This window comes from Denticeps clupeoides, chromosome 19 (genome assembly GCF_900700375.1).
Source record: "Denticeps clupeoides chromosome 19, fDenClu1.1, whole genome shotgun sequence".
Taxonomy (NCBI): Eukaryota; Metazoa; Chordata; class Actinopteri; order Clupeiformes; family Denticipitidae; genus Denticeps; species Denticeps clupeoides.
In genome coordinates, this window is record NC_041725.1 from 15,256,152 (window position 1) to 15,269,658 (window position 13,507).

The following is a 13,507-nucleotide window of genomic DNA, read 5'->3' on the forward strand; positions in this document are numbered from 1 at the left end:
GTGCGGTTCGCGCGGCGGTGCGACTTGCGGCATCCAGTTGTGCTCTAAAGCGCATGGGCCGCTGGCGTTGGCCGGCCGACCCACCTCACGGGTGCTAGTTACGCTGCAATCTAAGCTGCGCTGATGACAGAGACGCCGCTGGAGCGTTTGGTACACGACAAGCTTATATTTACAGAGATCTGTTCCCCACTGGCACTTCTCAGGACCGAGTTTGTCTGTAAACAAGACAGTGACACTTTTTTTTTTTTTTTTTTCCCTTTGAGGTAAGTTCTCTCCATCCCCAGAAGATTTAAATAGAGACACGCTGAACATTTCCCCCCATTTTTAATAAAAAAAACAAACTTAAAAAAAAAAAAAAAGAAAAAGCTTCGAATGAAGCAGAAAGGCGTTCGCAGTGGCTACCTCTGCACCACGTCGCTGATCTCTTTAACGCAGCTGTGCAAGTTGTCCAGGGCGACCCCGCCCGCGCCCGCCGCCCGCAGCTCCTGCAGGCTGAGCTCCAGCTTGCCCACCGCCTCGCGGAAGGCGAACTTGTTGCGCGTCTGCGGGATGCAGTCCACGTAGCCCGAGCAGTAGTCCAGCAGCTGGTGGCCCGTGTCCAGGACCAGGCTGCTGGGGGACGGCTCGGGGACGCCGTGGAGGGCGCTGCTCAGGCACTCGGCGCACTCCAGCAGGGCCTCCTTGCTCACCTTCTCCGCCGGCACGCGCTCCGCCTGCTGACGAGTCCGCCGCAGGGCCACCTTGGAGGCCACAGAGGAGGCGTTTGTGGTGGACGAAGCCCCGTTGGCCATCTTGGTGGGGGTGGTGGTTTTGCCGGAGGGCGCTGGAGGCACGTGCGGTGGCGGTATGACCGGTCTCGCCCTCTCGCCTCTCCCAGTCCGTTTCGGCGCCCCCTCCCCGTTGACCTCGGCCGCCTCTTCTGCTCCGTCGGCGGCGTAGACCGCCTGCAGGGATCGCAGCATGGGCGGCGGAGGGGGCGCACATTTGGGCTTGACCAGCCGGGGGCGGTCCCGGTCGGCGGCCTGATGCTCGGTCAGCAGTTTGAAGCGGTTGCCCTGAGAGTCCACTCCAACCGGGTGCGCGTCCGGCGGCCCGTGCTTCAGCGTGGGGGATATCAGCACCGGGACCTTGTGATTGTGCGGCCCCGCCGGCGCGGCCAGTCCGGCGCTTTTGGAAGGGGACGACCAGCCCGGTCTGTCCTGCATCGCGTCCTGAGGCCCATAGTCAGCCTCACCGCCGACACCAGGTGCCCGGACCACCCCGCTCCCACCGCCACTGCGTGGCAATAACTTTGCTTTTGGCCGTTCGCGGATCTGGGCAGTGCCCTCGTCTAATTTTCGGAAAAGGGACTCAGAGGGCCGAGCCACGGTTCCATTCTCCGGCTGCGAGGTGGTGGAGGCGGTTCGGTCCAGTGGAGGCTTGGTGCGGTTCCGGGGTAGAGTCAAAGCCATGCGCTCCAGGTCCAGCAGCCCGGCTGACATGGAGGAGGTGGAGTTGGACCGCGGAAAGGGTTTCCCCGGCACGCCCGCGTCGTCTGTGCTCTGAGGCTTCCCTGTGCGCAGCCCCAGGGTCTTTTTGATAAGCCGCGGGGTGAAGAATCCCGCCAGTCCAGACCAACTGCTGCTGCTGCTCCCAACCTGTCCACCAGGGGGCACCCCTGAGTTGAACAGCGGCTTCTGTCCAAACGTCGCCCCACAGCAGCGTGACTGAACGTGGTTGCTCTCACCATGGGACGGGGAAAAGCCCAGACCATCCAGCTGGGGCAGAGGGGGTGGAGGGCTGCCGAAACCGGCCGTGGGTTCGTACTTTTTGTGAGGCTGCGTTTCCATCTCGCGAAAGGAGCTGCTACGTTTGGGGGGCATGGGGAGGTTGTGCTGCGCCTGCTGGGATGGAGAAGATGATGATGATGATGATGAGGACTTCTTTTTGATGAAGGAACTGAAGAAGCCAGCCTTGCGGTCCCGGGTAAATGTGGTCTCCTGCGTATCCTCCAAGAGCATGCTGGGTGGTTTGTCTCCCTGTTTGCGTGGCAATGCTGGCGAGCTGCCTACACGGCTGTCCCCGCCCAGCAGGGATGTTGGAAGACCTGCAGAGTGTGAGAAAAACAGGGCACGAATGAGAAAGTGGCTTCTGAGAAGCACGTTGATCCATGTACTACTGAAAGTGCAATAACTATCAAAATGCTATCCTTATATCCACAAAACTAAATGGTCCGTCAAATATTAAAGTTATGTGTAGAATTTGCCGGATCATGATTATGAGACAGGGCGCTTCCTGATCCTGGGCCTGTTTTGACACGCATGTTGTGCAACTCCCCATTTGGACGATACGGGCGTGTGGCGCCGATGTTGGTGTCTGGGGGAAAAAGAAACACCGTACGGCCTGCCAGCACAGGCCCCTTCTTAACCTCGTCATTCGCTCAGGAAGCCCAGTGAGGGCCTACTGTCGTTGTCACTCATCTCACAGGATTCATGCGGAATAATTATATAATGTAAAAGGAGAAAGAGGTGATGGATTATGGTGATTGTGCAGAACGAGATCAGAGGAGAAGGGATGCATTCATTCAGGGTTCAGGTGTGTGTTTGCAAAGGATGAAGGTTTGATTTTTTTTTGTTTTTTTTTTAAGACAAAGATATAAAAGCTTGACACAATTTAGTTTACTTTATATAGCATGTAAAAAAAAGTTACATCAACCTAATATGAATTAATATGAACTCATAAATACTTAATGTTATATACAAACATGCATACACAGAGTAGAAAAAAAAACATTACAAATATGAACAGATATTTGAGGATTATGTTAATCCAGTTATAAATATACAACAGTTTATTTGACAACTGGGACGAGTCCGAAGAGCTTTGAGCAAAGTTTTGAGCAAATGTCTGTCATGATCTGTCTAATCTGAGATTACAGTTGGATCAGAGAGAACATGCATCCACCATGAAAGAGATGGTTTGGATTACTGGAACTACATTTAATCCGTAGATAAAGCAGTGATCGGATTAAACCTGCCGCCGCACTGGTGGATTTACTCTGTCTGCTCAAGTGGACTAATCTCCCTGTTTCTGTTCTCTGTCTGAAAATCGCAGCAGACGGAATATCCATCTGCTACAGAACTGTGGAAAACAATGCTACTCTAACAGGTCTGTTTGCCCAGTGGACTGGACAAGCACTGTGAATACAGAACAGCCATTTCCATTTCAGACCAACAGACACCAGAGGAAAGGCAATGGGTTGTTGCATTAAAAATATATGCATGAATTTATACAGTACAAATGTGGACTGAGGCTGTTGACTTCCTTGTTACAAATTTTAAATGCATAGTCTAGCATTTAACATAAACCTTATCGAAAGTTGGTCAACTGAAATCATATCATTTATATCTATTTATAGATTTATAGAAGTGGAAAACATCACAGAATCAAATCACGGAATTATTTTTCTAACTATGACCCCCGTGGCGATATTTCTCCGTGTCACACTCATTCGGTAAGGAACACCAGGCCCATTCTCTTCAACCTGGGCTGCATCCTGCACTCACAGGTGTGGGTACCTGCGGGGCCGAGGGCTCCGGGATCCCCCCTGCCATCCAGGCCGCCCTCGATGTTCTCCTTGTTCTCGGCGTGCTTCTTCAGCGTCCGTGACGACTTGGAAGGCAAGAGGGGCAGGTCGTGGCTGAAGCCGTGCGACGGTGTGCTGTGGCTGGAGTGGCTGGTTTTACAAAGCTCCTCAGCCACTTCTGTGGACAAACGAGAAATATGAAGTGCAACTCAGCTTTGTGCTCATATGCACATTAATTATTTAAAAACTCAAATTGATTGATTGTGAACTATATACCTGTGCAATCAGAAAAGAAACCTACATTCTCATTTGGGGGTGACTGTACCTTCTGAGATGCTGGAGTCGTGGAACATGGTCTCAAAGGCCTGGTGTGTTTCAGCGAAGGACGGTCGGTCCAGAGGGCTCCACTGCCAGCCTGCAACCATACAGACAAACAGACAGGTAAGAGAACCTCAAAGAAAAATGCAAATCTAATGTATGAATGTTCTAGAAGTAGCTTTACTATCGGTGTGTGTAAGTAATAACAGGGTTCATACATATTGTTTGAGAAAATAATTTCCATGACTCTTCAATTACTCTAAGGCATAATTTCTGTGCAAATGTGAAAAGAAAAGATCCAGAGTAAAATAGACCCAATCAGGTCCTGGAAAATTCTCTTTTCAAATTACATGACTTTTCCAGGTTTTTAATGACCGTAGGAACCCTGTAATAATGTAGTGGTGGTGTGGACGCGTTGTGTATGAACTCACAAGCCCTCATCAACTCATAGACTTTGGGCGGACACCCTTCAGGCTGCTCCATACGGTAGCCCTTCTCCAAGAGGTCGTACACCTGGGACAGGTCGATGCCAGGGTACGGAGACATGCCGTATGTGGCAATCTCCCACAGCAGCACTCCGAACGCTGAGGGCCAGGAACACAGTGCAGTACAGTTAGAAATAAGATTGTATTCCAAAGTCTACAAATTTATGAGCAAATAGTTGTTTTTCATAATGCCTTTTTCAGAACTTTAAAAAAGCTGTCATCCATTTCTGATATGACCTCTATATGTTGTGTATGTGTGTGTTAGTGGGTGGTAGTAGCCTAGTGGGTAACACACTCGCCTATGAACCAGAAGATCCAGGTTCAAATCCCACTTACTACCATTGTGTCCCTGAGCAAGACACTTAACCCTAAGTTGCTCCAGGGAGACTGTCTCTGTAATTACTGATTGTAAGTCGCTCTGGATAAGGGCGTCTGATAAATGCTGTAAATGTAAATGATACAAGGTGTGTGTAAGACTCACCCCACACATCAGACTTGATGGAGAAGGTGTTGTAGGCCAGGCTCTCCGGCGCAGTCCATTTGATGGGAAACTTGGCGCCGGCGTGTGCTGTGTAAGTGTCTCCGGTCATCAGCCGACTCAGCCCAAAATCTGCCACCTTCACCACGTGGTTCTCACCAACCAGACAGTTTCTTGCTGCCAGGTCCCTGACAAGGACAAGAGGAAAGAGATGATGTGTCATTATAAAGGACGACTGATTATCAGTAGTTACAACTCAGGGTTCGCCGTCTTGCTCAGTGACACAATGATAGGAAGTGGGGGGTTGAACCTGTGACTTTTTGGTGAGTGTCTTACCCACTACGCCACCCGCCTTAAATGAAACGTACGGAGTCAGAGAGTGACACTGAGCAGAGCATCCAGATCTTACCTGTGGATAAAGTTCTTCTTCTCCAGGTATTCCATCGCAGATGAGATCTGCGTGGCCATGTAGAGCAGCACCACGGCGTTCACCTCCCCCCGGTCACACTCGCGCAGGTAGTCCAGCAGGTTCCCGTGAGGCATGTACTCGGTCACTATGTAGAACGGAGGCTCCAACGTACACACTCCTGGTTCAGCACAGAAGAGGGAATCACACGAAAGGATGACAATAGTCCCCAAATAATTGTAATAGTTCATTTTGAAATGCTATGTTAAACAAAACGGGTCTTTATCGTATTGTGTAGTATAGACAACAGTTACATTACATTTCTGAAAAAACGTGCACAGATCAGAATACTGAATACCCAGCATTTCAAAAGTACCGACCGAGCAGCTGCACCAGATTGGGATGTTTCACTTCCTTCATGACTGCAGCCTCTTTGAGAAACTCCTCCACCTCCATAGTGTCTTCCTACAAAAGGCAAGACAAACACAGAGCATATCTGTACACAAGGATCAATCAGGGACAAATCACAGCCATTTAAAATCAGAGAGAGCGCTGTAATTCTCAATCACACCACTAGGTGGAGAGCCAGCACCATTGTTGCACCCATCTCAACCCGAGCCAAGTTCACAGGAAGGCCGTGAACACAATTATGTTGGGTGGTAGAAGCCTAGTTGGTAACACACTCACCTATGAACCAGGTTCAAATCCCACCTACTACCATTGTGTCCCTGAGCAAGACACTTAACCCTAAGACTGTCCCTGTAATACCTGATTGTAAGTCGGGGCAGTGGTAGCCTAGCGGTTAAGGAAGCGACCCCGTAATCAGAAGGTTGCCGGTTCGATTCCTGATCCGCCAAGGTGCCACTGAGCAAAGCACCGTCCCCACACACTGCTCCCCGGGCGCCTGTCATGGCTGTCCACTGCTCACTCAGGGTGATGGGTTAAATGCAGAGGACAAATTTCACTGTGTGCACCGTGTGCTGTGCTGCTGTGTATCACATGTGACAATCACTTCACTTTACTTTACTTCAAGTCGCTCTGGATAAGGGCGTCTGATAAATGCTGTAAATTATGTCCAAAAAGGACAAGAACACGACAAGATATCTTGTTTGAAACCCGAGGTCCCCAACCTTGAGCGTTTTAACAGCCACGGTGAGGTTGTACTTCTTCCACACGCCGACGTAGACCTCGCCGTACTGCCCCCCGCCGAGCTTGTGCTTCATGGTGATGTCGGTGCGCTCCATCTCCCACTTGTCATGGATGGGGGACACGCCGTACACGGTGGGCTTGTTGCACTTGGGCGCGGGGTAGTGCAGCGTGGTCACCAGGCCGTCGGGTACCGTGGAGTGATGGTGCACCAGCTCCGCCAGCGTGCTGAAACGGCTCTCGGAAGTCACGTACACCTGCACGTAGAACAGGGGTGTGACCCTTCACAGGTCTCATGATTCCATTACAATTATCAATGCACCGATTGTGGACGAACCACGATGCGTCCCAGAGAAGACATTACTTCACATTAAGTTTTAAATATGGCAGAGTTATAGATTTAAGCCTCGTCCCACACGGACGTCTGAAACGGGCGCTTTCCTGGAGTCAGTTGAGCGCGGACTGAATGTTTTTTTTTTTTCTGCCGTCACACGCGTGTCCGGCACCAGCATTCGGATGACTTCTATTAACGTTGCATGCCGTGTTTTTTCCTGCCGTCAATTTAAAAAAAAAAAAACAAAAAAAAAAAACTAAAACACGTATGGTGTTCATTTCAAACGCCCGTGCGGACCCGGAGCGGCGCTGTACTCAGGTCAGGCCGCCACAATCTCTACCGGCACTACTTTTTAACTAGAATTTTTATACCGCCGCCCGAAATTGGTCCAGCAACGTCATCATCTGCATCGTGATGCATCGATTATGAGATTACTTTCAACAAGTCTGGATAAAAGGACACAGAGTGGAATACGAGGCAGACACAGAGGGATTAAAAGGGACTCGTGTGACCTTGGCGTCGGACGCGGTGTTGATGCGGTAGTGGTAGACGCGGCCCTCGTAGCGCAGCGAGATGGACAGCTGGCCGGGGCTGCTCTCGCTCTCGCGCACCAGGAAGCTGCCGTTGATCAGGCTGCTGAGCAGGTACTCGGCGGCGCTGCGGGACACGGGGCCGTGATACCAGCTGTGCTTCTCCAGGCTGTTGACCGGCGTGATGTAGTTGCTGGGCACCCATCCCTGGCCGTTCTTGGAGCGCACCTCGCTCCACTCGCCGTTCTGGTTGTAGCCCAGCACCCGCAGCTTCTCACCTGGACAGAGGGGAGGGAAGGAAGTGAAGGACGTAAAGAACTTCAGCTGAAATCTCTACGAATGTTAAACAGAGTCGAGCGTTAAATAACATCAAAAACGCGGATGGTGTTCGGAGGGGAGATCTGTACTCGGACCACTGCCGGCGTTATGATATAATACATTACGTTCTGCACTGCATCGACGCAGAATTGTCCTCATCTACCTCGCGATGCATTCAGATTATGAGATTACTTTCATAATCATGGTTTGAAACCATGGTGGACATGGCTTTACATTTACTGGTCAAAGCGAAGCGGCGGAGCCACGGCGTCCATGTTTAGCACCCTTGGTGAGCAGTGGGCAACCATGACAGGCGCCCGGGGAGCAGTGTGTGGGGACGGTGCTTTGCTCAGTGGCACCTTGGCGTTTCGGGATTCGAATCGGCAACCTTCCGGTTACGTTTCCTTACCAGCTAGTCCAACCACTGGCCCAATGGTAATGGACATAGTGATGGTGCTGGTGCATAGTGATGGTGCTTTGCAGACAGTAGGCTCCGGTCTATACCTTGCTTCAGGCTGGCATGCCACGTGGTGTTAGTGCCATGAAAAACACTGGATGGACGGACAGATTAAACTGCTGGAGCTGTTGGCGACGCCCTGGCTGTCGGTATGCGCTGCTGACTAATGCCCACCTCTGCTCTACCCTCACGCCTCAGTAACAGGGCGAGGTCTCTTGCATTAGGCCGACAGAGCAGCGGAGGGACGTGAGCCACAGCAAGACGGAAGGACAAACATTAAATCGCTCCATCCATCCATCCATCCCTCAATCTTTTTAAACCTTTTTTAAGGCTTTAAGCATCGTAAGAGCTGCATGTCTGCTAAAAGCTCAGTTGTTTGCCTTGGCTCCACCCAAATCAAGGTGAGCAAACAGTCCAATGCTTGCCGGGTCCTGCCTTTGACACATGCCAACACGTACCAGCAGCTCGCAGGGCTTGGGTTGGTTTTTGGTTGCTGCGGGGCATCAGATGAATGTTTTTTTTTTTTTTTTTATTGAGACATAATTCCTAGAAAATGTTCTGTTACATAACTCCAATACAGGCCAATTATCAGAAGGTGATAATTATGTAACAAAATGTACAAGTTCTTCCTTCAAAACCAAAGATCTCTCATTCATATATATATAAAAAACGGATTTGTCCTTATATAATACAAAATAAAGTGTGTAACAGTGTTTTGTAAAAAAACGAAAGCCAACTCACTGGATTTTCGATTTTACTCCCTAGATGGACGTGCAGTGTTTAAAAAACACTGTTCGGCGCTTTAAAAAAAAATCTGGTTTAATTCCATTCCTAATAGAAGCAAAAGTTGGCCCCCGTGCCCCGCCTCCTGATGCCCCGGCGTGTAAAACGTCCAAAGCCCCGGGCCTCCGGCAAGGCCGGCCGTGAGCCGCGGATCTGCGCCGCCTCGTGTTTATTCACCTGCCGGCGCTGCCAGCCGAGGTGGCCAGTCATTAAACGGGAATTAGAAATGGGCCGGAGCGAGGAGGAGGAGGAGAGTCATGCCGCCGCACGGCTTTTCCGATTAAAGGCGGAGGACCGGAGGGGACGAGGACAGCTCTTCGCCGAACGCTGGCATTTGAAGTGCTCCCTCGAGGGGCTTTTTGATGTCAGCGCCAGGATGGGTTTTATTAAAAAACACGACGCACTTCCTCATTCCGGCCTCCTGGAGATGATCTTTCGCCCTCGTCAGCACGAGTCAGCGTTCGCCTGGAAGTGCGGGCCGAGTGAAACGCAAAGCCGCTGATGTGGGGTCTTTCCGCAAACGTACCTTTAGTGATGCTCAGCGTGTTGTCGCCGCTGGCCACGAAATCGTAAAGTGCAACGAACAGGTTGGGATCGCTCTCGGCGGCGCCCAGCAGGTTCTCCTTGGAGCTCCAGCGCACGGCTTCCGTCAGGGCCGCCGAGTCCAGGCCGAACGGCCGGTGGAGGGCCTCTGCAGAGAGAAGACGGAGGCGCTGAGAAACGGAGGACTGAAAGGAGCGGTGGGGGCGAGGGTGAAGCGAGGGGAGCAGAGAAGGAACCAGCGAACAGAAACATCAGACAAATCATCAAACTGAAACACTTACTCCCTAATTCCACTGAAATTAACCAACCATCGGGGTCCCTGCACATTTTTACAAAAGAACTTCCAGGACTTTACATTTTCAGGACCGTATGTTCTCTGAAATTTCGGTGCAATTTGGAATGGAAAAGATCGTTCCCACTAGTGTTGGCTGATTCCATGGTCGCAATGAAATTCATCTCGGTCATCACGGTCGGTCTTGTCGTGGCGGCGGATGCCAGCCAACTGGACGGTACCCAGCATGCTTTGCGAGCAACTAGACTAAGAGGGAAAGGAAACGTGCGGGGAAATGAGTGTGTAAATATTTGAATGTGTAACATGGCGGTTCGGCACCGTCTCCCGTGGTGCGGTGCCAGAGAATAAGAGCAGCACAGATGCTATAGTTGTGAAAGTTTCTCTTTTTTTTTTTTATACATTCATTTGCCGGTCAGTTTTCCGAGACCTGGAAAAATCTCTTTTCAAACTCCATGAGCTTTTCCAGGTTTTTAATGGCCGTAAGAGACCCGAAACATGCGCATCTTCAACAAGGCGTGTCTCTTTTCATGAGGCTGGAGAAAGCCGAAGTGCACTGACAAGAGTGATTAAACGAAACGTCAGATCCACAAAATTGTTAAGAATCTTTGCAATGCTAGACATGATTAACAAGCAGACTCGTGAAATTCCAAATGATCCGACAAGAAACGAGAAGGAAAATGTTTCACGCGACATTTACGTTCTACTAAAATCCCAAAGCTGAAGTCCAACCTGGAAAAATCCACCATGTAAAACCACTCTCACATTCCACAGGAACGGCCCCCTGACTGTCCACACGCGTACCTGACGTGCTGCAGTAGATGGCATTCCTGACGGTGGGACACGGCTGGCTGGTGACTGTGGGAGCCGCGCCCGACTCGGCCAGCGTCGTCAGCAGCATTACTCTGTCTGTCTGAAGTCTCTTCATGACTGTCCCCCCCCCCCCCATCTCTTCTACACCTTTCTGACGTACGAGGGAGTGGCCTGGACTCCCACCCACCCGCACACGCATGTGTGCAACACACGCCACACACACACATACACACACACACACACACAGCGGCCTTCCTGTACAGCTGTCAACATGCCCGGGCAGCTGCTTCACAAGCTTCTGAGTGAGAGAGGAGGATGAAGGACCGAGCGACGGGGTTCCGGCACTTTCCTCATGGAGAAATACCAGACCTTCTCGCGGCATTTGACATAATGTCAGATCCATCTTCAGTCCATCTTAGAAACAAGGTGGACTAGTGGAAATGTCCCCGTCCCCGGTCCTCCAGCCAACCCCCATCAACATTATCTGTGATTTGGCAGACAGCCTTATCCAGGATTAACACGCCCAGGCTATCAATACATAGTAAGAATAAAAGATTTTTTTTTTTTTTTGTTCATTAGAATCAGAAACTTTTTTTTTTTTTTTTTTTTTTTAAATCACCACCGTCTCTTGTTTCAAAAGTTTTAAGCAGCGAAGCGCGGAGGAATGAGACTCTGAGGCACACCATGTGCCTCCATATCTCCACAGCATTTCAGATGGTAATCAAAAGGCTGTCTTGATTGGTTAAGGTAACTACCTTAACCAGTCAACAGACAACTGTTGACTACCTTAACCAGTCAACAGAATGAATGTTTGCAACAGTGCAAATATAATTTTTTACAGATTCACAAAACCAATAATTAAGCACTTATATCCTTTCCTTTGAAGGGAAGACCGTAACCACATCCTCCACATCAGTCACTGTCCGAGGAAAAAGATCACAAGACTTTCATATACACACACACACACACACACATAACTAATTAAACAGAAAAGAGAACAATTTTCCCTCATCGGGTGTCTTATTACTGTATTGAACTGTACTGGACTTGCCTCAAAGATCACTCGTGGTCTAGATATTCCTGTACTGACCCGAGCCCGACAAGTACAGCTTTTTAAAAGCCCGAACCCGACATTATAGTGGCGGCTGATGACGGCCGATATGACTGTACGAACATGCTTCGCAACCGTTACGAGTCACTTATACATTTTTTTTTAAAGCTCAGTTTTATCAACTCAGCTTCCAAAATGCAAAGCCCCACTGTGCATTTACCACTCAAGCCTGAGTAAAACGAACGAAATTAAATGTTGAGAAAAAAAAAAAAAGAAAAAACATAAAAAAAAACATTACATTCAGCAATAAATTGTCTCCGCACCCTGCTGCCTTTCAGCAACCGATCACCGGGCCAAGATGATACACACATGGAGCGTGTTAAAGCGGTAGGTCCCCTTTCTTGTAGAATTCAAATAAAGAACGTTACGTTAACCAGATTGATATTTAATTATTACAAGTCAAAATTGCATATATAGACAGCGATTTAAAAAGGAGAACAAGTGCGTTATATACAAGTGCGTTTAATAACCTGCGTTATTAAATGGCATGCCATCGAAAATGTGGTGCACCTACATTTTCTTTTGCTTGTGCATCCATTTCTTTACGGTCCTAAATGTCACGACTTGCAAAAACTCATATGGCTGTTAATTAACTGAAAGACCTTATGCATTGAAAAACAATGCGTTGAAATTCTTTAAATCCAAATTAGGAAAGAAAACCTCTCAAATTCTTCCTTTTTTAACTGAAAACTGCAGTGGTGGCCTAGCGGGTAAGGAAGGTTGCTGGTTCAAACCTCCAACCGCCGAGGACGCCCCTTGATCACACACACAGACTGCTCCCTCTGTCCTTCGTGGCTGCCCGCTGCTCACCAAGAGTGATGGTATCACAATGACAAATGACACTTTCACTTGACTTCTGTGTCACGCATCAAGGGCGTCGTTTAAAAAGCCGAAACTCCTCCAACATTATAATTCATGAACCAGCACCGCCCCACCTTTCTGCTCTAGCAGCACGGAGCGAAGATCGGATCCAGCACCAGCCACCTGACTCCGCCACAGCTCCCAGTACATGGCTGCAGAGAAGACTGTCTCGGCTTCCTCTCGCCGTCTTCTCAGTGACCGTTCATCTCTCCTGTCCAGAAGCTCAGCCCCTCAAACGTCTCACATGCACCCTAACAGCAGCCAGACTCCGAGAAGAGACATCCGAGGAGTTCTGATCCGGCTTTTCCGCAGCCAAGACCATGAGCGAACTTCTCCACGCCGGCGGCCCATCTGTCTGAGGGCGTCTGCGGTGCCAGGGGAAAGTTGAGCTCACACGGAGGGGCGAGAGGAGGATGAGTGATTTGCATTTGAGGTCTCCAGGGAAAAGCAGCAGCTCTGGGAGGAGGAGGGGGGTCTAAAAACCAGACTCCACAGCAGATGGTCTCCTTCTGGATTCTTTTTATTTTCTCTGATACTGACATTAAAGACAGAACTTGGACAAATCATTTACATTTATAGCATTTATCCAGAGCGACTTACAGTCAGTAGTTACAGGGACAGCCCCCCCCCCGAGCAACTCAGGGTTAAGTGTCTTGCTCAGGGACACAATGGTAGTAAGTGGGATTTGAACCTGGGTCTTCTGGTTCATAGACGTGTGTGTTACTCGCTAGGCTACTAGCACCCAGGGGCATTTATATTCACCAGTTACTGTTCTATCATCAAAATGATCATTTTAGCTCCTGGAATCTTTTATCCGATTTGTTTTACGGAGTGTAAACTCCAGGCGTTGATCTGAACCACAAAGTCTGAGAGTTCTAGCTGCTCTAATAAACAGTATAAATTTTACCATTTGACCATATGCACTAAAACTAGAAAAGGGGAAAGATTTTCCCCCCAGAATATCCAGCACACGTTCCTCTCTGTTACCATTGTAAAATGGCTGGTAATTTAAGAGAAGGAATATTTACTCCAGAACGCAACACAAACGCTTCCATGACAACTTGGTGTTT

General features: G+C 49.4%; 1 protein-coding gene across 3 annotated transcripts in view; it reads right to left on the reverse strand.

Moving 5' to 3' along the window:
- Positions 1 to 365: 365 nt before the first annotated feature.
- Positions 366 to 13,507, reverse strand: part of abl2 (c-abl oncogene 2, non-receptor tyrosine kinase) — a 24,022-nt gene continuing 10,880 nt past the window's right edge. The window contains exons 1-11 of one of the 3 annotated variants that reach the window (XM_028961366.1): positions 10,457 to 10,561; positions 9,347 to 9,511; positions 7,245 to 7,540; positions 6,383 to 6,655; positions 5,633 to 5,717; positions 5,256 to 5,433; positions 4,850 to 5,034; positions 4,315 to 4,467; positions 3,891 to 3,980; positions 3,546 to 3,743; positions 366 to 2,086 (exon numbers count right to left, since the gene is read on the reverse strand). In XM_028961366.1, the coding sequence (XP_028817199.1) occupies positions 399 to 2,086; positions 3,546 to 3,743; positions 3,891 to 3,980; positions 4,315 to 4,467; positions 4,850 to 5,034; positions 5,256 to 5,433; positions 5,633 to 5,717; positions 6,383 to 6,655; positions 7,245 to 7,540; positions 9,347 to 9,511; positions 10,457 to 10,553 (3,408 nt within the window). In that variant the 5' untranslated portion in view covers positions 10,554 to 10,561 and the 3' untranslated portion in view covers positions 366 to 398. Of the gene's footprint in view, positions 2,087 to 3,545; positions 3,744 to 3,890; positions 3,981 to 4,314; positions 4,468 to 4,849; positions 5,035 to 5,255; positions 5,434 to 5,632; positions 5,718 to 6,382; positions 6,656 to 7,244; positions 7,541 to 9,346; positions 9,512 to 10,456; positions 10,562 to 13,507 lie in introns of those variants that run through there. The other 2 variants (XM_028961365.1, XM_028961364.1) reach the window with 2 other exon arrangements.